The sequence below is a fragment of the Thalassophryne amazonica genome, chromosome 11 (genome assembly GCF_902500255.1).
Source record: "Thalassophryne amazonica chromosome 11, fThaAma1.1, whole genome shotgun sequence".
NCBI lineage: Eukaryota > Metazoa > Chordata > Actinopteri > Batrachoidiformes > Batrachoididae > Thalassophryne > Thalassophryne amazonica.
In genome coordinates this window covers 54,271,545-54,299,471 of record NC_047113.1, presented here as the reverse complement: position 1 = coordinate 54,299,471, position 27,927 = coordinate 54,271,545, and the positions used below count along the sequence as shown (strand labels likewise).

Sequence of the window (27,927 nt, the reverse complement as noted above, 5' to 3'; positions counted from 1 at the left end):
AAAGGACCTGGTCAGAAGCAAACTTGAGACCTCCTTTTGTGAGACAACAGTGCTAACCAATACCACCATCCCCAGTGAGGGATGCTGTCATTTTAAAATGGAACATGATGCTAAAATACCCTCGGCTGTATGAGTATAAAAATAGGAAACAGAATGTGACCTTTTGACCTCTTTAAAATAGATAAAGTTTAGCCATCTTTGAACCTGTCCAAGGTCTCTGTCCCAAGAATGTTCCCTGTGAATTTGAAGCCTCCGGCAGTAATAGGACTGCACTTATGCTGAGCACAGACAGACGGACGGACTCGAGGCCTTCGTAATTCCCAATGGCCATAATTTGGCCTTGGGTAAAATTCCAATAAAATAAAAATTTTATGTCAGTGGTCTATTGAAAGTAAATGTGTAAGTGAGATCTTTACTCAAATGTCATTTCAACTGAATTCTAGAGATCTGAAGAAAATGGCGGGCGAGTGGTTCTGTGATCAAAGGTTCAACCGTTATTCCACAAAGCCTGGACATAAGCTGGTGAGAAGCTCCCTCTACAAGAGGCCTCAGTGTGAGTACAGGAAGCCGAAGCCGGTATCAGATAAGAGTGTTACAGCTCACTGGAATGTTGTTCTTCAGTAAGCGGAGGAAAAAATGACATGTAGTCGTCATGAGACGTCTGTGGAGGAGTGAGCAGGCATGACTAAAGTTTTTTGTTTTGTCTCTCAGTGAACAGGCACAAGACGGTGGGGGACGTGCTGCTGAGGGGTACAGCGGGAAACCTGAACGCTCCCGTGCCTCATCCCCGGCAGAATAATCCAATTAAAGGGTGCTTCATCATATAACTGTTCTCAGCAATTATCTCAGTTCTTCCAGAATGTTGCTTGAAGAAATCAGATTAATCGATGTTGTCGCGTTTTGTCTGCCAGTCAATCAAGCGACTCGGGATCCATCTGCTCGAGGGACTCATTTGACTCAAAAGGTCATCCGCAGCGCAGTGACTCTGGGTCTGCAGAAAACTCCAGCCTGTCTAGCATTCCAATCGATTCGGAGCCTGTCCGCCTGTCACCCGCTCTAGCAAGGTAAAGCCAACGTGCATGTGCAACCTGTCATTTGGAGCGCTCTGAGGCATCGATCTGAGCAAAGCCTCCAACGGAAATTCTGTAATCTGCTCATATATTCAGCATAATTTGGTGCACGTCATTGCAAACCCAAATGTTCTGGAAAAAAAAACATTTCCTTCAACATCAGCAAAATCAATCTGATGCAGACTCCATCGTCACGACAACCTTGAGTTTGAGCAGCAGGCCCAGTAGAAGGATGGAAATGATGTCATGCTTACTTCTGGCCAGTCGTTCGTGCTGCCTGTCACATGACATGGAGAGCTCGTGCAGTCTAAAGTGTTGACATTCCATCAACAAGCAGAACAATGGGGGGGGTTTCCCGTCTGTTGTTTGGGTGTAACCGTGGCATCACAAATATTTGCTGAAAAAGATGCATGCCAGTATTTAACCCTAATTATACTGAGAGGTGGCAGCACAGAAAGTAGTCTTCCTTTTCATGCAGACATCAGAACAGTGTTCCAAACACAACACAGGTGTTTCCAAATGTTACAGAGCAACATTTCCACTTTACCGTGAGTATTCTGCAGTACAGGTGAAAAGTGTTGGTATCCTGCCCATTTGCACTTTTTAACCATTATTTAATTCTGTGTTTACTTTAGCAGCTAAAGTGGCATCCCTGTATGTTGTACCATGAGGATCCTCCCACAATTAAATGTGGTATCACAAATTTCCCAAATCACTGTTCTTAAAGAAACGAGAGAACTCAACAGTCACATGTACTCATGACTACCAACCAGCCACAGATGCCATAAACACAAATAACACAATCGGAATTAAAAACATTCCAGCCAAGCTGCTGGATGTACTTGTGTACCTGCTGCTGGTGTGAATGACGCCAGCAGCAATGATCTAAAGTAGCCAATCACCTCCTATAACATGTAAAAACCCGAAAATCAGTTAAACTTACCAAAGCTGCTCATCCCTTGAAGGCACTCTATCCTCCGCTGTTTTGTTCAAAACAGTTAAAAAGGTTGTTCAGCCCTCAGCTGCCCAGGAAATCCACCAACAAACACAATTCTTCTGTTCTTTCAGTCACTGGGTGTTTTTAGTTTAAATGAACTTAGCTTAGCTTTGTGTTAGCTTAGCTTCAGTTAGCTAACTGGCTCTTTGATCAGCTCACGCCGCTGATGTAACTGCAAGCGAGCTACCAGGCCAGAACATGCCCAACATGGCAAACTTTAAATCTGATTTGGTTAAAGAATATGTCAATCTACAGCATCATCTTTGTTTTCATTTAATCAACAGAGGGATTCAGTACTGAAGGAAAGGAAACGTCAGGGAGAAATCCGATTAGATCAAACAAGGCTCTCATTGTAAGCATGTGAGCTAATCTGGAAGCAGCACAGCTCAGGGTTGCACTATATTACAAAACAACAACAAAAAAATCTCCAAAAGCAAGTTATCCATTCAGGGTTTTCACGTATCCCATAATCCCTTGCGTGGCAGAGAGTCGCTGCAGTCAAAACAACATAAAGAATCCACACAATGACAATTGTAAATTAATATTATACTACAAAAATGTCATTTTTTATGCTTTTCGTCACGTTAATAAGAGACTGCTGCATGATACCGTGAAAACTTGCTAAAACAATTATAACAAATAATCCATGTCTGATACGTTTAATCTGCGTGGAATTTAATAAATGCAAACCGAATTTCAGACATATATTAGTCTGGAACAAAGAGGACAAACAGTGTTGTAAAGAACAATAATCAAGATGTTAAAGAGCAAACTTCACTTTCCCCCAGAACAACATGATCAGGAAGCGACTGTAGCTCACAGCAGCTCCCTTTGAAAATAACGGAGAGACAGCCTGTGATTCTCGCATGTTTACATAAAACAAACACAATAACAATGTCTATAAACCCAGAGAATATATTCACAAGAGTTTTAGGCACAATATAAAAATAGTTTTATGTTGCGATGTTAATTGTGTTGTCCGTGTGCAGCGGTTAAAGTGAAGTGTGATCAGAGCGTATCGATGCAGTTCTCAATGTTACTGAGATCTCGCAGCGACCTCTCCGAGGTTTTGCGGGATTTGAAACCTGAAAAGCCTCAATGTGACAGGGAGAAGGGGGGAGAAAGGGCAGGGGTGAGTAGGAGCCTTTCAACAGGTGCTCTTTTGTTGTGGGTGTAAAGAGGATGCCAACAAGAAAAATACCAAAGGCAGTCTGTTAAGGAAATGTATATTCATTTAAAAAAAAAAGGCAATGTATTTTTATTTATTTAAAGGTAAACTAACTATAACACATGGTCCTACATGTTGCGGCCATATTGGCCTTCATCAGGGCACCCTTATCTATGTGTTCCTTGTAAAGACAACAAAGCCAAATGTTACAGCGTGCATCTTTATTGTCTTCAGAGTTCATCAACTGAAAGCAGTTTTTGGATGTTTCTAACTTGGGTTTGCAAGTCGTCTTGAACGGAGCATTAGTATGAGGCTGTTGGCAAACTTTGAAGTCACGACTTCAACACCAAATGACACTTAAACAAGACAGTATAATCTTTTCATATTTAACACGGCTTTGTGACTTTTTTTCTTTGGCCACCTTTCATTCTTATTACCAACTGTAATGTTGTGGCTGGCTGTCTCTGAATCCTGGTGACATTTAAGAGTATCTAATCCAATACTAATTTTTAGTACTGATTATGATCTGAACATCATGTTTTGTTTTGGTTTTTTTGTCTGCAAATGGCTCTTATAACCTCAGGGCCTGTGAGTTGAAAATGTTCTCGAACTGTCCTTAAGTTTATCATAAACATCTGTGGACTAGCCCACATTGTCTTCAACAAAATAATACATAATGTTCAGTGTTTTTGGACAAAAGCTCCAAACATTCTGAGTTCACGTCACAGTGTTGCACAGACTTGTTTTCACCACGACCTGATGTGGAATATTGCATGGTGTAACTGTAATTAAAAACCTGTTTCCTTGTACGTGCAGTTAAATGTACTTTATGCTGTCATTTAGGCGAATGGAAGGTACAGTTCCATCCAGTCTGACCGTCCCACTCAAAGCGGGCAGTGACGGCCGCTACAACTCGATCTCTGACATCAGCTCTGTAAGTGAGCATTGATCTCATGTCCCCCTGTGGTGACCTACAGCATGACCTCACCTCCCTGTCTGTGTCCTATTAGATCCCTGAAGTGAGAATAGAAACTCCGAGCCCGGAGTTAGACGTTGAGCGAATGTTCAAAAAGAGTGTCAGACGAACCCCAAAGCCTGCCGGTGAGCATTGTGTTACCCCTTTTACAAGAAATTCAAACTCTGTGTGTGTGTGTGTGTGTGTTTCACCTGAGTTTCTGGTTTGTCCGTTTGTAACAGAGCACGCCTCGCTGCTGGACCTCCGTGATGACAAATCGGAGAACTCTCTGGAGAACAGGAGACACTCTGTGCCAGGTCTTGTTATTCAGGTAAACGCACACAACTTCAGCCACCGCTGCTCCTGTTTTCCACTGTGTCCGTGATTTTTAAAATTATTCACTGCAACAATCCCACACTTGTCCAGCAGGTGGCATGCAGGTATAAATCGTATAGGCAAAATAGACTTGCTGTTTGTATTGATCATGTGCATACCAAAATTTAATCAGGCTGTCTTCATTATGTACCAGTTTTATTTTGGTGAATTACAAGATTACAGCATTTTTATTTTTATTATTATTTTTTTTAATCGTGTTTAAAACCTTGAGGGGATGGACTATATCCAATCTAGCACGTGTGTGTGTGTGTGTGTGTGTGTGTGTGTGTGTGTGTGTGTGTGTGTGTGTGTGTATGTATATATATATATATATATATATATATATATATATATATATATATATATATATATATATATATATATATATATATATATATATATATAATCTATGTATGTGTGCTATATATTGCCAAACTGCATTTCTTATTATTGTGTTGGGGTATGTGAGGGCTTTTTTTGTTTTGTTTTGTTTTTATTCCAAAGAGGTATTCCTGGAATTGTAATTAAGTTCACCAGAGATTTCTTTTGATCAATGTGGCTACAAAAGTGATGATTTAGTTGAGCTATTAAAGAAGGTGTATACTGATGCAGTCGGTTGTATTACAACGTTTTAATATTTAGTATTATCAGTTTAAACAGTTTAATTAAATTTGTCACAAAAAAAACTTTTTAAAATGAGATGCTGAATATCTCATGTTAATAAATGAATACTGGTAAAATGTATAATCACTTAACATGGTTAATAATGCATCATTTCCTTTGTTTTCCTGTAATTCATAATAGTGCTGTGGGTTTTTTTTAATTATTATTATTGAATGATTATCAGCAAATGTCTGTGAAAGTACATCAACAAAAAATGCTCTTGTCTTTTGTTTTGAATGTGTGTGGCTTGATAATTGGTGTTATAACAAACAATGTCTGTTGACCCACAGACGAAGACCAGAAAATATATAATATAAAATAAAATGTTGTGCTACAATGTGCACTATGCAGGTGCATCTAAAAAAGATAAAATATCATGGAAAGTTCAATTTTTTATTTTTTTTTTCCAGTTATTTTGTTGTGGTATTGTTTGGTCTGATGTTTCTCATCTTCTTCTTGACCCAAACCCTATAGATTCTCTGTGGGGTTTGGGTCAAGTTGTTTAGTTGGCTAGTCAAGTACACTAACACCATGGTCAGCAAACCAGTTACTAGTAGTTTTGGCACTGTGGTCACGTGCCACATCATGGTGGACAAGGAAATCAGCATCTCCATAAAGGTTGTCAGCAGATGGCAGCACCCTGTGCTCCAAAACCTCCTGGTAGATGGCTGTACTGACTTTGAGGTTGACAAAACACAGTGGACCAACATCAGCAGATAACATGGTACCCCAAATCCTCTCTGACTGTGGAAGCTTCACACTGCACTTGGAATTGGACTTGTGCTTCTCCAGGCTTCCTCCAGTCAACAGGGACCTTTATTTGTAAATGAAATGCAAGTTTTACTTTCACCTGAATAGAGAATTTTGCATCACTGATTATTATCCTCAGCCCAGGTAAGACACTCCTGACTGTCTTTGGTTCAGGGGTGGCTTGATATGAGGAATGGGACAGTAGGACACGTATGTCTGTGTGATGGCTTTTGATGCACTGACTCCAGCTTAAGTCCACTCCTTGTGTAGGTTCTTCAAATTTGACAATCTTCTCAAGGCTGGTGCTCTGTCATCCCTGTTGCTTGTGCATCTTTTCAATCCACACTTTACCCATACAGCCAACTTTCCATTAATATGCCTTGAACAGCAAACAAGCCTTCTGTGGCTAACCCTGTCAGTGACCGTCTTCTGGACAGTTGTCAAGACAATTACAAAGAGGAGTTGTTGTTGTTATTGTTACTCATTTCCTTTTAATAATTTTGCAGCATGGGCTTCATCGGCATGATGATGATCTGTTGTGCTGGAAAGTGGCATAAATAGTGGAGACATTCCATTGCTTTTCATACTCACAGGTTTCTTTAAGCAATCCTGCAAGCTGTACTTTATAATGAACAGTTGTCATGGTCAAGTGTGATTACAATGAGATGATATATTCCGTTGCTATTTAAAATCCCCCCCCCCCCCCCTCCCTTTTCTTCAATGATGCTGCAGGAGGATGAAGAGGAAGACATTGACAGTTTGGTAAAAATTCATAAAACAAAGCTGGCTTCCAGCTCCTCCACTCTGCATAGCTCAAAGGTATTGATCTTCATTTCTCTCTGCGAGTTGTCTCTCTCTCTCTCAGAACGCAACTCGCTATCTAATCTCCACGAGCATCTCTTACTTCAGGATATCCGCCACCACATTAAGAAGCATGACATTCACCTAAAAAAAATAGCTTTTGCAGCATCTGAAGCCTGAGGGAAGCTAAGCTGTGGACTTTAGAGGACCACAGAAACATCCTGCCACTTTTTTTGCTTTGCCTCCGACTCACTCGCCTGTGCTGCTTCTTGTTGCCGTCGTGAAGGCGTTTTCAAAGCTGGGCTCCGCATGCAGTAGTAATTCTTTAGATGCATGGCTGCATGGCCATACTCCAAATAACTAATGCTTGGCTGTGATCTAAGTGGTTTTCCTTAAGATGAAGCTTGCTGATGATTTGGGTCGTGTTTGTTTCCGCAGAGCGCGCTGGGCAGTATGATGAGTATTTACAGTGAAGCAGGAGATTACGACAGTGTGGACGTAAGCGGCGACATTGTCTTCTCGCTGAAGTATGATGAGCACACCCAGAGCCTTCACGTCTTCATCAAGCAGTGCCAAGGCCTGGCTGACGGTGACACAATGCGCCACATTTCCAACCCGTAAATATTTACTGCTTTCATTTATTCACACTCTGCACAAAGGTCAGGTTTCAGCAGAGGAAATGAAAAGAAAACCAACACAGTGCACCTCATTCAATGGAACATTCCAACTTTTATCTTATGAAATATTCTTTCCATTGCATGAATGCAAAAAAAAAAATCAGGATTTGTTTTATACTTGTATAACACCTAAAACAGATCCTTGTCGTTTAATATTTTATTAATTTAGAAATAAGGGAAAAGGGACTTGCATTTTGGTGTGCGTCACTGGTCCTTTTAGGTCAAGAGGTTCCAAACAGTCCCACATGAACTTTAAATAGCAATCCAATCCAAACTTCTTCCCAGTCAACTTGTAAAAACAGCAGAATGATCAACAGTCCTCATGTTCCCAACATTTAGATCTTCTTTTTTGGGGGCTATGACATAATCAATGTGGCATTAAAACATGTTTGTTCATGCACAGCCCTGAGAGATGCTGATATAAATCTCATCAGAGCAGATAAGAGGCTCCTGTTTGCACAGACTTAATGTACCACAAGCAATTTGGTTTTGACTGGCCAGAAATCGAATGTCACACTTCTAACATTTAAATGATCCTATTGTGCAAAGTTATGTCTTGTAGAGATAAATATGGCTAGCCTTTCATGTTAAACACCCTCAGAATGCATGTAGAAATCCACTCGCTGTTATCAAAATTGAGATCTGAAATGATTTCTTTCTACAGTAGCTACATATTTCAGCCTAAGACGCACCCACTTGGCGTGTGCAGGTGCTATTAAGTCATCCCGTCTCACAAATAAGGGAGCACTTACAACAACTTCTATACACTTCAAACAGCAAGCACATAAATAACATTTTAGTGTTGCATCCTTAATCCTTTATGTCATATCTCTTTAACTATTAGGCAAAAATAAATAAATAAATAAATGCATTGTGAAGTGGGAAGAAAAGTATAGGTAAGTACTGGTAGAATTTATTTATTTATTTATTTTTTTACTGTATGTGGAATCCTCTTTATAACACAGCATTTCCCTGGGGGCGAGTTTAACAAAGAACAAGAACTTACTAGCGCATTTGCACATCACAGTCTGTGCTTTTACTTAACATAAGGACTCATAAATTCCAAAAATAAGTAAGATTGAGAAATAAATGTGGGCAACGTATTTATTTGATGCAGTTTTGGACAAAAAATGTCAGGTGGATGGACTGCTAGGCCACAGTGTTTGAAAACTTGCAATAAAAAATGTTTTTCTGTCTGTGGGGGGGGGTTATTCACTTCTTTAGTTTGGAGTTTTTGTACACTGTTTTAGTGTACTTTTATTATTTTATTACTATATGAACTTTTGTTGTTGTTAATGAATACATGATTTTTCATGAGTTGTGTGTTTTTCATTAGTTTGGGAGGTCCTGTGTCTTATACTCCAGAAAATACAGTAGTAAAGTCTGGTGTTCTTCTAGCTCTTGATTGGCCGTGCAGACCTGACTTAATTAATGAGCAGTGTATGTAGCAAACATGGAGGACAGGTGGTCTCCAGGAAAGAGGTGGGTGAGAGAATGAAGGTTCTGCTTCTGCTACATTCATACAAAATTATTTCTGCAGGATTGTGTGTTAGTATGGACATCTTACTGAAGATTCAGACACTAACCATTGTTAAATAATCAGAATGTAAGAGGTTATATCTCTGATTAATAAATTCTGGTGCAGAATCTCTCTGGAACCCTGTTTACATCGTACCTCGCTTGACCATACTAAATTCATACAAAATCTTTTCTGCAGGGTTGTGTGGAGGCGTGATCATATCGTTTTGTAATTGTTTTACTTCTCAAATTTAGGACATTTCTGTGCGTAAAGTCTCTGTGAAAACCACACCTACTCTAAATCAACAATCCATCATCCACCAAATTTCCAGCAGGTGGAAGGCACATCTATGGGATGTTTTATACAAGTAAAACAAAGCTGGTTTGTGGAATGATCTGATAAAATCAAAGCTCTCCACATTTTAGAGTTTGTCTTCATTATATGCCCTTTTTTTTTAACTTGGTGAGTTACAAGGTAATAACAACACGTGACAATTTGAGTAATTTTACAAACTGGAGGTGATGGACTAATTTATCTATTCATGGGAATAGTTTATATATATATATATATATAGATCCTGCAGAAAATGCTGTTTGAACAGTTATTTAACTGTATCCCATATTAGCAAAAGCTGATATTGCAGTTAATAAAACACTCTGCATATTGATATCACTTTAATTGCCCACAAAAACTTTAACCAGTAGGCTGCAAACTTTACCCACTGATCTACAGTGGCTTGATGACCAGTTGTCTAAAAATATAGCAGATGTTTCCAGATGATGGGGAATTGCATCAGTTGACGTTCGCTTTTGTTTCTCCTCTTTTTTTCCCCCCTCTTTCCAGTTACGTTAAATGTTACCTTCTCCCAGACAAATCTCGCCAGAGCAAAAGGAAGACTAACACCAAGAGGCACACAGTCAACCCAGTCTACAATGAAACTCTGAAGGTGATGGTTTATAAGTTAGTTGCCTACACTGTACCGCAAATGTTGACCCAATACTATTGACTTAATGATACTCCCTGATAAATCGACCTTGCGCTTTACTTGCCCCAGGTCATGACCACACCTCCAGAAACCTTAAAGACTGATATTGACATTAAAGATAAGAACAGTGTTGACAAATATTGACTCTGCTGCTGGACTCCAGTATAGAAAGCCATCTTAAATAGAGCAGCAAACACAGCTGAAGAAAAGGAAGTTGGCTGAACAAACACATTTGTTCAAAATTATTGTTCTGCTCTGTTGAGTTTATTGACTTCCCTTCATATTATTTCAATACTTGAGGGAAGGCTGGAGATGGACCTAAACTATGGGCAATGTGCCATCTCAGTGACTGTCAAATCGTAGAGAAGCTTGAATCTTCAATTGGACTGGGTTGCTTGACGCAAGGACATTTCGCTTCAAATTGCTGAAGCTTCCTCAGCTAAAATTCTTGCTCTGGTAGTCTGACTTCCGTCTTGACTCTTGTAGAGAAGAATAACAGAAATCTTTTGTTCATGGTAACGAGTCATTCACATCATCAGGAGAAGCGTCAGTCCCATCATTAGGAGGGACAGCTACCCTGTCATTAGGAGGATGCTAACTAGAGCACAATAGGTGCTAATTAGAGCAATTGTTTAGTCACTAGCCAATAGCAGTCTGCCTCTCGGTAGGACGGGTTTGGTTAGGTTTAATACTTTTATTCTTCTCTACAAGAGTCAAGACGGAAGTCAGACTACCATAGCAAGAATTTTAGCTGAGGAAGCTTCTGTGATTTGAAGTGAAATGTCCTTGCGTCAAGCAACCCAGTCCAGTCAAAGATTCAAGCTTCTCTACTATGGAAACCACCTGGACAACTGAGAGCCTTCACAGGGATCAATACATTCACTGACAGATGGGCTTTGGAACAGACCCCTGAAAGTGGACATGTCACAACCACCTAGGGTGGTTAAAAACCTATCACCCATAATTTACTAGGTATGTATCGCAAATTATTAGTTATGTATAATAGCCATTGCTGTCAATGAAGGATTACACAGGGGTAAACATTTAAAACCATTCCAATCATATTGAGAAGTATAGCACGCTATTTGTGTGATAAAGATTCCAAAAGGGTATTTTGGTAGTTTGGACTATCTATGACTGAATGGTGTTGGGGTAAATTTCAGTTTGAAAAAGAGGCTAAAAGTGAAAATTGGTTAAAAAGATGCAAATTATTAGTTGTGTAAATATGGTTCTAAAAAGGAATAGTTTACACCATCTGCTATGCTTACTTATACATGGTAACATATGGCATACAATCCAATGAATGATGAGCTTGTCTATTACTTTAGAGAAGCATTCACAGTCGAAACTATTACATTTATTATTCCTATTAGCTTAACCAATAGTTTAACTTTTTTAATCAAAATTGGAGCAACTTTGACCTTTGACTTCTGTACAAACTGATATTGACCTTTTGTCTCCAAAAGTCACAGATGGTCAAAACTATACCTTTTTGCAATCCCTATGATCAGATATATAATGTCTTAATATCTATCTCAATATGACTGAAGGCTTTTAAAATTTTGACAATGCTTAATTGTCCCCAACCTGGCAACAGCACCCACCTTAGAATGAGTATCTCTTCTTTCAAGTCCCTATAGATAGGTGACCATTTGAATTTATTTCATTTATATAGCACCAAATCACAACAAAGTTGCCTCAAAGCGCTTCACACAAGTAAGGTCTAACCTTACCAAACCTCAGAGCAAAGCACATAGGCAACAGTGGTAAGGGAAAAAACTCCCTCTGATGTTTTGAGGAAGAAACCTCAAGCAGAACAGACTCAAAGGGGTGACCCTCTGCTTAAGCCATGCTACCAACACAATTGACAAAACAATTTACCAAACGAATATAAAGGAAATTGGCCATAACTATACTCAACAAAAATATAAACGCAACACTTTTGGTTTTGCTCCCATTTTGTATGAGATGAACTCAAAGATCTAAAACTTTTTCCACATACACAATATCACCATTTCCCTCAAATATTGTTCACAAACCAGTCTAAATCTGTGATAGTGAGCACTTCTCCTTTGCTGAGATAATCCATCCCACCTCACAGGTGTGCCATATCAAGATGCTGATTAGACACCATGATTAGTGCATAGGTGTGCCTTAGACTGCCCACAATAAAAGGCCACTCTGAAAGGTGCAGTTTTATCACACAGCACAATGCCACAGATGTCGCAAGATTTGAGGGAGCGTGCAGTTGGCATGCTGACAGCAGGAATGTCAACCAGAGCTGTTGCTCGTGTATTGAATGTTCATTTCTCTACCATAAGCCGTCTCCAAAGGCGTTTCAGAGAATTTGGCAGTACATCCAACCAGCCTCACAACCGCAGACCATGTGTAACCACACCAGCCCAGGACCTCCACATCCAGCATGTTCACCTCCAAGATCGTCTGAGACCAGCCACTCGGACAGCTGCTGAAACAATCGGTTTGCATAACCAAAGAATTTCTGCACAAACTGTCAGAAACCGTCTCAGGGAAGCTCATCTGCATGCTCGTCGTCCTCATCGGGGTCTCGACCTGACTCCAGTTCGTCGTCGCAACTTCGCACAGCCATTGAAGAGGAGTGGACCAACATTCCACAGGCCACAACTGACAACCTGATCAACTCTATGCGAATGAGATATGTTGCACTGCATGAGGCAAATGGTGGTCACACCAGATACTGACTGGTATCCCCCCCAATAAAACAAAACTGCACCTTTCAGAGTGGCCTTTTATTGTGGGCAGTCTAAGGCACACCTGTGCACTAATCATGGTGTCTAATCAGCATCTTGATATGGCACACCTGTGAGGTGGGATGGATTATCTCAGCAAAGGAGAAGTGCTCACTATCACAGATTTAGACTGGTTTGTGAACAATATTTGAGGGAAATGGTGATATTGTGTATGTGGAAAAAGTTTTAGATCTTTGAGTTCATCTCATACAAAATGGGAGCAAAACCAAAAGTGTTGCATTTATATTTTTGTTGAGTAATAAGCCATAACTAAAGTTTGGAGTATGAATGGTTGTCTAGCTGAAACATTTATGTCATTGCATGCTCTGCCAGTCTTGTGTAGTATGGTAAAAGCAGATGGTTACCCCACTGTGTCTGGTCTGCTTGAGCTTTCATTCTATAAACAAAATACACAAGAGTTCCACTGTCACCAATGTGTTTGCACATGAGGTGGCTAAGGTCTAGGTCTTACTTGTGCCCTGAGAATGCCTTTCATTATGACTTGGCGGCGTTTAAGTAAACTGAAGTGATTTTGTAATGGGCCTTCTCGATCATCTCCTTTTGTTCTCATCCACCAGTACTCCATCAGCCGCTCTCAGCTCTTCACCCGATCCCTCTTGCTATCAGTCTGGCATCATAGTCACATCAGCCGCAATGCTTTTTTGGGAGAGGTGGAGATCCCTCTGGACAGCAGAGACCTCGACTCCGACCAGGAGGAACGTCTGCCTCTGGCAAAGGTAGATCAAACCTTGACATTCACCCATATGGATGACCTCAGGTGGGACATGCCAAGGCAGATCTGGAATCCACTCAAGTGTGTGCCACTTTGGTCCAACGGGCTGAAAAATCAAATTTCTTGTCCTTTTGCCAAAATCAGTCCTTGAAGGCAGTTTATGGGTTCAGCCTTCATTGACATGCAATGCATTTGGAAAGTATTCACAATATTCATTTTTTTCCCCACTTTTTTTGTTACAGCCTTATTCCAAAATGGAATAAACATTTTTCCCCCTCAAAATTCTGTTCACAATAGCCCATAATGACAACATGAAAAAAATACTTTTTGAAAATGTATTAAAAATAAAAAACTAAGAAATCACATGTACATAAGTATTCTCACTCTTTGGTCAATACTTTGTTGATGCACCTTTTGCAGCAATTACAGCCTCAAGTCTTCTTGAATATGATGCCACAAGCTTGGTGCACCTATCTTTGGGCACTTTTGCCCATTCCTCTTTGCAGCACCTCTCAAGCTCCATCAGGTTGGATGGGGAGCGTCGGTGCACAGCCATTTTCAGATCTCTCCAGAGATGTTCAATCAGATTCAGGTCTGAACTCTAGCTGGGCCACTCAAGCACACTGTAAGAGTTGTCCTGAAGCCACTCCTTTGATATCTTGGCTGTTTGCTTAGTAATGTTTGACACATTACCTTTTAAAAATTTATTACTTATAGTTACTAGTTATCTCCTCAAAAATAACAATTACAGCATTATAAAAGTAATAATTAGTTACTAGGGAAAGCTATTGATACTTTGTTAATAATGTTCAATAGTGTCAGTAAATTTGGACACCCCCACCCCTTATTGGAACATTAAATATAACTGTGTTCCATTATGTATAATAAAACTGAATATTAAATATTCAGTTATATAAAATGTACACTGAATTTATTCTATTAACAGTTAATGTTGTACACTAATCTGCACTATTTTAATGTTGCTGTGCAACAATGAGAGACAAGACACCCATAAAACGTAATATTATTATAGATATTGTCATTAATATGTTTATACAGTAGAAAAATCAAACACAAGATTTTTTTTTTTTATATTTATTGTACCACAATATGAATCCCTGTAAAGAAAAGAAAAAAAACTTTTGCTGCTCTGCTGAGAGAGCAAATGGAAACTGCTTCAGTGATCTTAATTATAGTAACACTGACACACCACATTTTACTGTCAGTAATCATAACAGCGTTGTAAAGATGGAAACAGTAATTGGTTAGATTACCAGTTACTGAAAAAAAACGCCATTAATAATGTTTATTTTAACAGTGTTATTCCCATCAGTGGTGCTTGGGGTCATTGTCCTGCTGAAAGATGAACCGTCACCCCAGTCTGAGGTCAAGAGAGCTCTGAGGCAGGTTTTCATCCAGGATGTCTCTGTACTTTGCTGCATTCATTTTCCCTCAATCCTGACTAGTCTATCAGTTCCTGCTGCTGAAAAACATCCCCACAGCATGATGCTGCCACCACCATGCTTCACTGTAGAGATGGTGCCTGGTTTCCTCCAAACATGATGCCTGGCATTCACACCAATGAGTTCAATCTTTGACTCATCAGACCAGAGAATTTTGTTTCTCATGGTGTGAGAGTCCTTCAGGTGCCTTTTGGTAAACTCCAGGCAGGCTGCTATGTTCCAAGTGTATGGGAGCTCTTGTTCACCTCCCTGACTAAGGTCCTTCTCTCCCCCTGGCAGCCAGCTCTAGGACGAGTCCTGGTGGTGCAACAGATAAAAGAATATTTACAGAGGAGTCCTACAAATGGTGATGGACCACCAAATTCAGCACAAATACTCCTTAGACATGAAAGAGTAACGTCTAAAGAGAATTTGTGCTGAATGTGGTGCTTCTATCACCATTTGTAGGATTGTTATCTGGTGCACCATCTGACTTCATGCTTGGTTTGTGCTCTGACCTGCACTGTTAACTGTGGGACCATATATGTAGACAGGTGTGTGCCTTTTCAAATCATTTTCCAATCAACTGAATTTACCCCAGGTGGACTCCTAATAAACTGTAGAAACATCTCAAGGATGATCAGTGGAAACAGGATGCACCTGAGCTCAATTTTGAGCTCCATGGGAAAGGCTGTGAATACTTGCGTACGTGCTTTATTTATATATATAAAATATTGCAAAAACCTAAAAATAAAAATAAAAGCTTTTTCACGTTGCCATTATGGGGTATTCTGTGTAGATTTCTGAGTGGGGGGAAATACATTTCATCCATTTTGCAATAAGGCTGTAACATTTTTTAAAAAGTGTAAGAAATGCAGCATATTTTCTACCAGGTTTGTTAGAAATCTGCAAAAGGACTTGGAAGGAGTTGGCCAGGAAATAGACAGGCCCAGTATGCCTTTGACACCAGTGAATGATGGACTGGCAAATTTGACCTTACTAGGCAGTTCTGGATCCCACCTACATATGTGTGCCAGGAGTGGTATTGTTGGGGAGGGGGGCAGTAACTTTTGACGTTTGACCCAATGATTGACCTTTGGTAAATTTGTTCTCATCTTGGCAACCCCAGAACCATCCAACATGGGTCTGCCAAGTTTGGTGGACATCTGACAGAAAATCTAAATTGACTTTTGACCTCAATGACCTTGACCTTTGCCAAAAATCCTTAAATGACAATTCTAGGGTTGACTGTCTTAAGATGATGATGACAGAGAGATATGATGAACTACAATACACGATAGTAAATTAATCAATACTATGTAGCTGACTGTGACACAACTCTGTTTGTGTAATGGTAACTGAAATAAATATTTCCCCTTCATAGAGCACCGTTTAACCCTGACTCTTTATTAGATTGACTACAGGAAATCTAACGAACCCCCAAGTGATGCTGGAAAACCTTGATTGTGGCTGAGAACAAATACCATTAACTTGGGTGTTTTTCATTTGAGTTAATTAAAACAGCAGATAGCAGATAAGCTTCATGTAAATTCAACCTCACATGCTCCTAATTGTTATAAACCACTCTGCAGGTGGCTGGCAGGTCTACAGAATATGACATAAGCAAAAAAAAAAATGTTTTAGATTGATCTGCTGCATCAAAGTTCACCAAATTTTAATCAGTTTATCCTCATGTGCCTTTTTAATTGAAGACATACAAGATGAGAACATTTGTTTTTGTGTTTACCCAAATTGGAAATACATGCCTCAGCTTTTCCACTAGGCTGATGGCTCTCAAATTATAACTCAAGATGCAGGAATAAAGTGTCCATCAGTACAGATGAACAGATATTTGACTTGAATATGCTCACATTTTTGCATTTTAGTTAATACACAAAATAGGGGGGCAGCAGTACAAAAACATTATGTTTAGAAGTAATTCTGGAACGTTGTTGGACAGTTACAAGCTGATTAACATGGTGTGTATAAAATGTTATTCAACTGGAAAATAAGCTACTCTTTAAAGCTACAATGTGAATTCGTGTTGCCAAAGAAGTGAAATCGCGAAAGGAAAACTATAGCGTGACCGACTGTATAAGGCATTCTGTCATCTCACCACTAGATGGCACTACATCCTGCACATTGTGGCTTTAATGACCAAAACTGTGGAAATCTTTACCAAAACTGTTGATTTTATTGTAAGATATAAAATTCCAATATCTATAACATCCAGTACCGATGGGGTTCCACTGTGGAGACCTGGGGCCTGTACTACGAAGCGGGGTTAACTTACTCAGATGTAACCCAGGGTCAACCTCTTAAACCGGGGTTGACAAAACCTGGTCTCCTCAAGAGGTGTTAATCGGTACTACGACGCTGAATAAGATGTTGATTTATTGAACCTGTGTTAACCTATTTGGAGTTTGTGCGCATTCACATAAAAGGGGCAGGTTGCAGCACGTCACCATTTTTCAATGATGGCACGGTCACCTTACTTTACCGAAGAAGAATACACAATTATTATGTGGAGCTACGAGGAATTTAAATTAATGTTAAGGGGGAAATCGAACACATCGTCTGCCAATAAAGCAAGGCAGGCTTGTTGGCAACATATTGCTGATCGGGTAAATGCGTACGTACAATTCAATTGTTCTCCAAATCTGTTACAGTTGATTAACCTGTGGAATGTCTAATATGTGTAAAAAAAAAATTTAAAAAAAATGACCTCCTTTCATTATTTAAGTCCAGATGCAACACGATTCAGAAGTGGGCATAGGCCTACTAATAAATGTTAGGTTAATTTAATGTTTCCTAAATAGGCTACCTTGACTGTATGATTGCTATTCCTAATCCTGTCAATATTTCAGATGCAATAGCAGTGCCAAATGCACCTGGCAGCAGGTGAAGATGAAATATAACATCTGTTTTGAAACAAGGTTCGGTCAGATCGGCACACAGAAATGATCACACAGACTGCATTTTGCTAGAACAAACAGGCGTATATTTATTCCCCACAAAAGCAGTTACATCAAACACAAGTGGTTGCAGCGCATAAAATATCTCTTTCTCTCTTACCGTGACGCCTTTAAGGTGGAGAGCCAACACCTTCGGCAGAGTGCGCTTGTCAACCGGCTGGGCGTTCGTACGTAACCCGCAGCAGACTCTATCGGAGCATGGCTCTGCCCCCTCTTTTCTAGTGTGTGCGCGAAGGGAGGGTGAGTGGCCATCTCAAACTCCCTGGCGCACATAATTCCTTTAATCAACAGGCATCTGAAAGTTCAAAAACATCCAGCTCTTCACTCCCAGTTCAGAATGACCCCAGCATGCTTCACTCCCAGTCGTTAGTGGCTACAAAAACAAATTCGTGCAATTAGTGTAATAATAACAAGTACATCATTAGGGTTACTTTAAGACAGGGGCAAAACAACTCTAATCTTTTCTCCACACATTATCCTTCAGAACGGTAGGTTTATATTCATAGCTTGATAAGCCCCACTTCGCCTAATTAATGGACATGCATTAGACCTATTTTGATATTAGCAATTGCCCGTGCTTGCATAAAACCCTTCTTTGATTTGCATTGCGGATAAATGGCCAGGGAAAACGACAAATGCATCCAACAGTTTAGATAGAGCAAGTACTACCTTGCGAATCATACGACATACAGTATTCTTGCTCAGATGTTCAGCATCACCAATGGAAAACATAAATTGTCCACTGGCACAATAGGCACAAGGCACATTATCTGTTCGATCGTCGGGGCATTGCTACACTGTAAAAAATGACTTGTTTTTAACAGGAAAACGCTGGCAGCTGTGGTTACCAGGGAATTCCTGTAAAACATACAGCAGCACAGTAGATAACATTACAGACATAATATGTATATGGATTTACAGTGAATGAACCACGGCTGACTCACATTAAAAGAACTGTTAAATCTGCAAACAAGAGCTCTCTTTTTTTGTACATTTATCTGCTGTATTTTTTTACAGGAATTCCCTGGTGACCGCAGCTGCCAGCGTTTTCCTGTAAAAACAGTCTTTTCTTACAGTGTACGATGGGTGATGTTACAGACTTCTGGCCCGATCAGCTGAAAAAGATAACGAATTTCCTCGGCTGAGAATCTATATCTTTCATAGAGAATATCGTCCGGGTATGTCAGCAGATTCCTGAGGTCTTTAAATGCCCTCGCCCTGCAGAGAGAGAGCCCCTCACAATTTGTGCTCCAATATCAAACGGATCATTCAGGTAGGCCGGCATTGTCTTCGGAGTGATTGCAGGTGGATGGACGGTACTTATAAAGGGAGTGGTTAAGCTAACCGAGAACATAACCTGCTCGGAGCAGGTTTGGCGCACAGCGTAAGTTACCATGGCAGCATACCTCGATTGAAACCTATCCACCTTTCGTAGTACGGGTTAACCGGGAAGTTACTTAACTTAACTCCCGAAGTTACCCTGATAAGCCAGTAACCCCGCTTCGTAGTACAGGCCCCTGATCAATGTAGGTTCTGCATTTGATTTGCTGGTCACGTCGGAAGCATTTGTAACACATCGACTGCCCAGACGTTGAAACCTGATTGTTTTAACAGTCTCTTAAATCCCTTCCTGGCACTTTGTTGCAAAAGATGGCTCAGTTTCTGAGTGACCAAATGTTGTCAGTCTGTGCCACTGGGCACGTTCTCTAAATCCAGAAATCACCTAGTATCCCGGAAAGACCTCATTAAAATGCTCTGGTAAAAGTCTGACCAAAAAAAAAAAGAAAATCCTTTTCAAGACGTTTTCCCAGAGTTCACGCTGATCTTCCTTGTGTTTTTTTTTTTTTTTTTTTGCCGTTTCTATCAAAGGTTTGTTTTGCATTTTAATGGGGGACAGATTAGAGGAGCGCTCAACTTTCAGTGCCCCCTGTAACTGCTGTAGCTTCCCTTTTGGGGAACTTCCCACTAGTCCTAGTATTAAGGAGAGCATGTTGAAGTTGTTTTTACATTTATGGTCGGCTATATGTGGCACTAAAGTACGTTAAGTAATGTTGCAAAAGTGTGAGAATTAAAAAAAATTATTAAAAATAATTAAAATTTTAAAAATTAATTAAAAAATAATTATTGTGAATTGCCATTTGTTGATTTTCAATTCAACAGATTTATAGACAACAGTACAATTAAAGGTGATTAATGGTGTATATCAACAGAATCATATTACCATTTTATTTTTGTAAATTGAACAAAACTGGATCTGCTTTGTTAGCCATTTGAAAGTATTACATTTATTTGTGAACTTTAAAATCAGTTTGGGGTTGTAATGTACACTATCAAATCATATAAAGAGATTATAGGACTAGTGGCCCCCTCCTTCATTTTGTGTACGTTAATCTTGCATATCAGTTTGTTGCAAACCTTCAAACGAGTAAATGAAAATGCAGTAGTGAAGGACGTTTTCTGGAATTGAGCGTATTTCCGGGGTACATTTTTCTACTTATGCCAGACATCTTTCTGTTGACATGGCACATTTGACTGGCAGGTTGTTTCAACGAAAATGCTAACCTCACATTATGCTAATTGCTGTTAGCATGATCGTGTAAGCTACTGCTAACCGTAGTTACAAACCCACCATGATCACATCACACTGTCAGGTATAAGTACTGGTATGTTCCAAACGTGGGGAATTTCCAGAAAAGTTTCACTCCTGCGTCAACAGCAATATACAACCTAATTTTACAATTATATTTTGTGTGAAGCGCCTTGAGGCAATTTTGTTGTGATTTGGCGCTATATTACTGAAAATAAACTGAAATTGAAATTGATTTGTGTCTTTTTAAAAACAGGCGTCTTCTGCCCCGGCTACAGCGTTTGCTCAGTACAAAGGGGAGCTGGTGATCTCACTGAAGTACATCACACCTAAAACACCAACAGCTGACAAAATCAAAGGTACGACTAGGATGAGCAAACTACACAGCTCTGTGGCCATTTTATTTGAACCTCTCTGTGCGTCACCTCGCCAGGCAAGAAGACGCCAACCCAAGAAGGCGGGGAACTACATGTCCTCATTAAAGAGGCTAAGAATCTAATGCCAATGAAAGTGGGAGGGACAACGGATTCCTTTGTCAAAGGGTCAGTGACAAACTGTTCACTTTTAATAATGAGTTTAATTATATGTTATACTATATAATTATATTAAAGCAGTTCTCTTTGCAGATGACACAAACCTGTTTTGCTCAGGAGAAAATCTGCAACAATTGTTATCTGATTTAGGAACTGAAATGATAAAGTTAAAGAGATGGTTTGATATCAACAAATTATCATTAAATTTGTCAAACTAAATTAATGTTGTTTGGAAATTATAAAAGACACAAATACAGTTAAATATACAAGGGGTGAACATAGAATGTGTCAAAGAAAATAAGTTTTTAGGTGTCATTATTGATTAAAAATTTAATTGGAAAGCTCATATTCAACATGTTCAAAAGAAGGTATCAAAGAGTATTGCAGTATTAAATAAAGCAAAGCATGTTCTTGATTGCAGAGCACTTCATACTTTCTATTGTGCATTGATTTGACCCTACCTGACTTACTGTGCTGACGTTTGGGGCAATAATTATAAAACTACAGTACAACCATTATTCATTCCTCAAAAAAGAACATTAAGAACAATTCAACATGCAGGTTATTGAGACCACATTAACCCATTGTTCATTAAATCTCAAATATTAAAACTACATCATATGATTTTTGTTGAAGACTGTTCAATTAATGTACAAAGTGAAAAATAAACAAGTACCATTTAGAATTCAAGAATATTTTACTAAGAGAGAGGGAAAATATGATTTACAGGGCTTGTATCATTTTAAAATAGCTGAAGCTCGAATGACCAGGAAAGGTTTCTGTGTCTCCATGTGTGGCCCCAGAATATGGAATAACCTGACCGATTAACTCAAACGATGTCCAAATATCAATCGATTTAAAAATAAATATAAAAACATGATGTTTTCAAGATATGTATCTGCTGAAGAAGGTTGAGTTTTGTGTGTTGCCAATTGTAAATGTAAATTTGTTCGGTAGCATTCAGATTGTGTCCTTTTAAGCTGAAGAATTTGAAGTGGTTGAAAATGGGAGTGAGAATAGATGGGTTTTTTACTTCCCCCCCACTCCTTTTGTACTAGATAATTTTATTTTTGGTTAAAGGGGTAGGCGTTAATAAGCTTTGCTTCTGCCTGTACCCTTTCAGGCACACGGATGCACTGTAATCCATTTTCTTTCTTCGTTGTAAGTTGGGGTTTTTTTGTCGTTGTTTTGGAGTGTGTATGTGTGTGTCTGTGTGCGCTGAATAAATTAATTCATATGTGTGTGTTGCGTCCTCGCTGCATGTTTGTGGTGCTGCCAGGTATTTGTTACCAGGGAAGGCCAAGGCCACAAAGAGGAAGACTCCCGTGTTGAAGAAGAATCTGAACCCTCACTACGACCACACGTTTGTCTACAAGAGCCTGACCCTGGACGAGCTGGACAAGATGTGTTTGGAGTTAACTGTCTGGGACCGAGAAGTCATGCTGAGCAATGAATTCCTGGGAGGGGTTCGCCTCAGCTCTGGCAAAGGTAAGTCACCAAAATTTAAGCTAAAATCCCGTTTTATTTACTTCGTCATTTTTAGCTTATCTGATCCGCTGACCTGATGTCATAGCGACGCCTCACTCGTCCGTCCAGATTTCACAGGAAGTGCTGTGTCTCAGTTCGTCATTCCAGTAGTTTTGTTTCACGTTTTCCTAGCAAAATTTTGTTTGTGCATTTTTTATTATTATTGTTTGTGTGTGCGCAAGCACATGCAGGTAGAAACATAAAATGACATTTGCGTTAATATGTCTGTCTGCAAAGAAATGTACACGATAACTATTTTGTGGTCAAACATCAAACTTATGTTTATTTATTTATTTATTTTCCAAGGTACAGTTAGCGTTGTCACATTTCCACAGAAGCACTAATTTTAATTTGTGATTGTCACCTCTCCAGGCACTGTAAATGTAGGAAAAGAGGAAGTGCAGTTGGACTCTGTAGGAGAAGAGGTCAGTCTGTGGCAGAAGATGATGCAGTACCCTGACTCGTGGGCAGAGGGCAGCCTTCCACTGCGTTCCTCTATGGGCAGGGTAACGAAGGAGGAGTGAACGCCCTGCGGGGAAAAAAAAAACTGACATCGAAATGACAAGAAGCTCTGAAATATGACTGTGGATTAATTCTGTTTGCAACTATATCAAGTGACAAGTTTGTTTCTTAAAAATGAAACACATCTACAGATGATTTTCTGTTAAGCAGATGTTTGATTGGCCCACTGAGGACCCACTTTCCTTTACGACACCAATATTCACTTGTAGTCTGTCTACGCTATATAGTAAAGCACTTTTGGAGTGTTTAAGCAGAGTTACTGCTGAAAATGTTCCATAACGGTGCAACAACATACTCTGGTTTTATTACTTTGACCATTTGTTTTTGCTCTTAAACATTTATATTTTTGCTGTTAAGTCACATAGCACTTAAACAAAAATGGTGTAACTTTTGATTTTATAATTGTGTATTCCACTCTGATCTTTGCAGAAACTGTTCATTACAATGTAATAGCTGTTTTTTGCTCCCTTTGTGATCGGCATCGCCGCAGCAGATCTGATATCTGCACGTTGATTTGGGCACAGATCGTCTTAACTGGGAACCTTTTTGTTTTGAAGCAAGTGCACAAACAATTTGACCACCACACTCACACACATTGTGTTTTTAATCTAAACTGATTCTATGGCAGTTTTCTATGTAAAGATTATTTATATATAAACCATCTTTGCAAATATTGTGTATTTGCATATCTACATGTAGACAAGTGTCGCTTCACCCCCATTTCTGACTCATGTAATCGGTCATGTTTGCCATTTTCTTGTTTATTCTTTAAGCTGAATTAAAAATGGACAAAATCCAATATTTGTTTCAACTTGAGAAAAAGCTTCCCAGTTGTCTTTTTGTGGCAATTATTGATTTTTGATTGACTGATTGACAAACCAAGCATGAAGTCAGACTGTGCAGCAGATAACTGAAACAATCCTACAAATGGTGATTGGAGGCACCAAATTCGGCGCAAATTCTCCTTAGACGTTACTCTTTGGAAAAACAGATTTGGCCACTTGAATTTTCAATAGTCAGCCACATAGGGGCTGACTATTAGGCAAGGTCTTTAATCCTCTAGTTGCTCCTGGTGTGTAGTGAGCGCCTTGTATGGCCTCACCCCAACATTGGGGTGAATGTGAGGCACTATTGTAAAACGCTTTGAGTGTCTGATGCAGATGGAAAAGCGCTATATATAAGGCTATGAAATTGGGCTATTACAACCCCTGGCAAAAATTATGGAATCACCGGCCTCAGAGGATGTTCATTCAGTTGTTTAATTTTGTAGAAAAAAAGCAGATCACAGACATGACACAAAACTAAAGTCATTTCAAATGGCAACTTTCTGGCTTTAAGAAACACTATAAGAAATCAAGAAAAAAGATTGTGGCAGTCAGTAACGGTTACTTTTTTAGACCAAGCAGAGGAAACAAATATGGAATTACTCAATTCTGAGGAAAAAATTATGTAATCACCCTGTAAATTTTCATCCCTACAGAAAAGCTAAACGAAAGCCATCATTAACACCTAAACAGAAAAAAACAAGGTTACAATGGGCTAAGGAAAAGCAATTGTGGACTGTGGATGACTGGATGAAAGTCATATTCAGTGATGAATCTCGAATCTGCATTGGGCAAGGTGATGATGCTGGAACTTTTGTTTGGTGCCGTTCCAATGAAACTTATAAAGATGACTGCCTGAAGAAAACATGTAAATTTCCACAGTCATTGATGATATGACTGTGGAAATCTGCGCAGTTAGATTGATCTAGTTATCTAGATTACGATTTGTTTCCCAGTGTAATCTTTACGTGCCTTAACTAAAGCACTCCTTCTGCTGAATCACCTCTAAATTATTTCACATTATTCACTTTGCGTGTTTTAGGAATCCGCTAGCTTAGCGTAGCTACTAGCTCTTAGCCGATTTAGCATGGCGGCTTCTCCTGTCTCTCCCGCACTTTTCTGCTCTGGGTGTGAAATGTTTAGTTATTCCTCGGCCTCCTTAGCAGTAATGGTACTTGTAATAAGTGTAGCTTATTCGTAGCTTTGGAGGCCAGGCTGGGCGAATTGGAGACTCGGCTCCGCACCGTGGAAAATTCTACAGCTAGCCAGGCCCCTGTAGTCGGTGCGGACCAAGGTAGCTTAGCCGCCGTTAGTTCCCCCTGGCAGATCCCGAGCAGCCGGGAAAGCAGGCTGACTGGGTTGACTGTGAGGAGGAAGCGTAGCCCTAAACAGAAGCCCCGTGTACACCGCCAACCCGTTCACATCTCTAACCGTTTTTCCCCCACTCGACGACACACCCGCCGAGGATCAAACTCTGGTTATTGGCGACTCTGTTTTGAGAAATGTGAAGTTAGCGACACCAGCAACCATAGTCAATTGTCTTCCGGGGGCCAGAGCAGGCGACATTGAAGGAAATTTGAAAACTGCTGGTTAAGGCTAAGCGTAAATTTGGTAAGATTGTAATTCACGTCGGCAGTAATGACACCGGTTACGCCAATCGGAGGTCACTAAAATTAACATTAAATCGGTGTGTAACTTTTGCAAAAACAATGTCGGACTCTGTAGTTTTCTCTGGGCCCCTCCCCAATCAGACCGGGAGTGACATGTTTAGCCGCATGTTCTCCTTGAATTGCTGGCTGTCTGAGTGGTGTCCAAAAAATGAGGTGGGCTTCATAGATAATTGGCAAAGCTTCTGGGGAAAACCTGGTCTTGTTAGGAGAGACGGCATCCATCCCACTTTGGATGGAGCAGCTCTCATTTCTAGAAATCTGGCTAATTTTCTTAAATCCTCCAAACCGTGACTATCCAGGGTTGGGACCAGGAAGCAGAGTTGTAGTCTTACACACCTCTCTGCAGCTTCTCTCCCCCTGCCATCCCCTCATTACCCCATCCCCGTAGAGACGGTGCCTGCTCCCAGACTACCAATAACCAGCAAAAATCTATTTAAGCATAAAAATTCAAAAAGAAAAAATAATATAGCACCTTCAACTGCACCACAGACTAAAACAGTTAAATGTGGTCTATTAAACATTAGGTCTCTCTCTTCTAAGTCCCTGTTGGTAAATGATATAATAATTGATCAACATATTGATTTATTCTGCCTAACAGAAACCTGGTTACAGCAGGATGAATATGTTAGTTTAAATGAGTCAACACCCCCGAGTCACACTAACTGTCAGAATGCTCGTAGCACGGGCCGGGGCGGTGGATTAGCAGCAAGCTTCCATTCCAGCTTATTAATTAATCAAAAACCCAGACAGAGCTTTAATTCATTTGAAAGCTTGTCTCTTAGTCTTGTCCATCCAAATTGGAAGTCCCAAAAACCAGTTTTATTTGTTATTATCTATCGTCCACCTGGTCGTTACTGTGAGTTTCTCTGTGAATTTTCAGACCTTTTGTCTGACTTAGTGCTTAGCTCAGATAAGATAATTATAGTGGGCGATTTTAAACATCCACACAGATGCTGAGAATGACAGCCTCAACACTGCATTTAATCTATTATTAGACTCTATTGGCTTTGCTCAAAAAGTAAATGAGTCCACCCACCACTTTAATCATATCTTAGATCTTGTTCTGACTTATGGTATGGAAATAGAAGACTTAACAGTATTCCTTGAAAACTCCCTTCTGTCTGATCATTTTTTAATAACATTTACATTTACTCTGATGGACTACCCAGCAGTAGGGAATAAGTTTCATTACACTAGAAGTCTTTCAGAAAGCGCTGTAACTAGGTTTAAGGATATGATTCCTTCTTTATGTTCTCTAATGCCATATAACAACACAGTGCAGAGTAGCTACCTAAACTCTGTAAGGGAGATAGAGTATCTCGTCAATAGTTTTACATCCTCATTGAAGACAGCTTTGGATGCTGTAGCTCCTCTGAAAAAGAGAGCTTTAAATCAGAAGTGTCTGACTCCATGGTATAACTCTCAAACTCGTAGCTTAAAGCAGATAACCCGTAAGTTGGAGAGGAAATGGCGTCTCACTAATTTAGAAGATCTTCACTTAGCCTGGAAAAAGAGTCTGTTGCTCTATAAAAAAGCCCTCCGTAAAGCTAGGACATCTTTCTACTCATCACTAATTGAAGAAAATAAGAACAACCCCAGGTTTCTTTTCAGCACTGTAGCCAGGCTGACAAAGAGTCAGAGCTCTATTGAGCTGAGTATTCCATTAACTTTAACTAGTAATGAGTTCATGACTTTCTTTGCTAACAAAATTTTAACTATTAGAGAAAAAATTACTCATAACCATCCCAAAGACGTATCGTTATCTTTGGCTGCTTTCAGTGATGCCGGTATTTGGTTAGACTCTTTCTCTCCGATTGTTCTGTCTGAGTTATTGTCATTAGTTACTTCATCCAAACCATCAACATGTTTATTAGACCCCATTCCTACCAGGCCTGCTCAAGGAAGCCCTACCATTATTTAATGCTTCGATCTTAAATATGATCAATCTATCTTTGTTAGTTGGCTATGTACCACAGGCTTTAAGGTGGCAGTAATTAAACCATTACTTAAAAAGCCATCACTTGACCCAGTTATCTTAGCTAATTATAGGCCAATCTCCAACCTTCCTTTTCTCTCAAAAATTCTTGAAAGGGTAGTTGTAAAACAGCTAACTGATCATCTGCAGAGGAATGGTCTATTTGAAGAGTTTCAGTCAGGTTTTAGAATTCATCATAGTACAGAAACAGCATTAGTGAAGGTTACAAATGATCTTCTTATGGCCTCGGACAGTGGACTCATCTCTGTGCTTGTTCTGTTAGACCTCAGTGCTGCTTTTGATACTGTTGACCATAAAATTTTATTACAGAGATTAGAGCATGCCATAGGTATTAAAGGCACTGCGCTGCGGTGGTTTGAATCATATTTGTCTAATAGATTACAATTTGTT

At 39.7% G+C, this 27,927-nt stretch overlaps 1 protein-coding gene and 1 long non-coding RNA gene across 6 annotated transcripts in view; one reads left to right on the top strand and one right to left on the bottom strand.

Moving 5' to 3' along the window:
• sytl4 (synaptotagmin-like 4) overlaps positions 1–23,098 on the top strand; it is a 37,531-nt gene extending 14,433 nt beyond the window's left edge. For 4 of the 5 annotated variants that reach the window (XM_034181743.1, XM_034181740.1, XM_034181741.1 and 1 more), the window contains 14 exons: positions 444–553; positions 712–811; positions 912–1,064; positions 4,079–4,169; positions 4,246–4,336; positions 4,433–4,521; positions 6,711–6,797; positions 7,218–7,396; positions 9,819–9,921; positions 13,307–13,465; positions 20,722–20,824; positions 20,899–21,007; positions 22,278–22,486; positions 22,898–23,098. In XM_034181743.1, the coding sequence (XP_034037634.1) occupies positions 444–553; positions 712–811; positions 912–1,064; positions 4,079–4,169; positions 4,246–4,336; positions 4,433–4,521; positions 6,711–6,797; positions 7,218–7,396; positions 9,819–9,921; positions 13,307–13,465; positions 20,722–20,824; positions 20,899–21,007; positions 22,278–22,486; positions 22,898–23,049 (1,735 nt within the window). In that variant the 3' untranslated portion in view covers positions 23,050–23,098. The remainder of the gene's footprint in view (positions 1–443; positions 554–711; positions 812–911; positions 1,065–4,078; positions 4,170–4,245; positions 4,337–4,432; positions 4,522–6,710; positions 6,798–7,217; positions 7,397–9,818; positions 9,922–13,306; positions 13,466–20,721; positions 20,825–20,898; positions 21,008–22,277; positions 22,487–22,897) is intronic. The other variant, XM_034181745.1, reaches the window with a different exon arrangement.
• On the bottom strand, positions 22,787–24,170 carry LOC117520395. The gene is made up of 2 exons (XR_004563632.1): positions 23,171–24,170; positions 22,787–23,120 (listed from the first exon to the last, which is right to left on the bottom strand). It is a non-coding gene; the product is annotated as an uncharacterized LOC117520395 (long non-coding RNA).
• Positions 24,171–27,927: the final 3,757 nt, after the last annotated feature.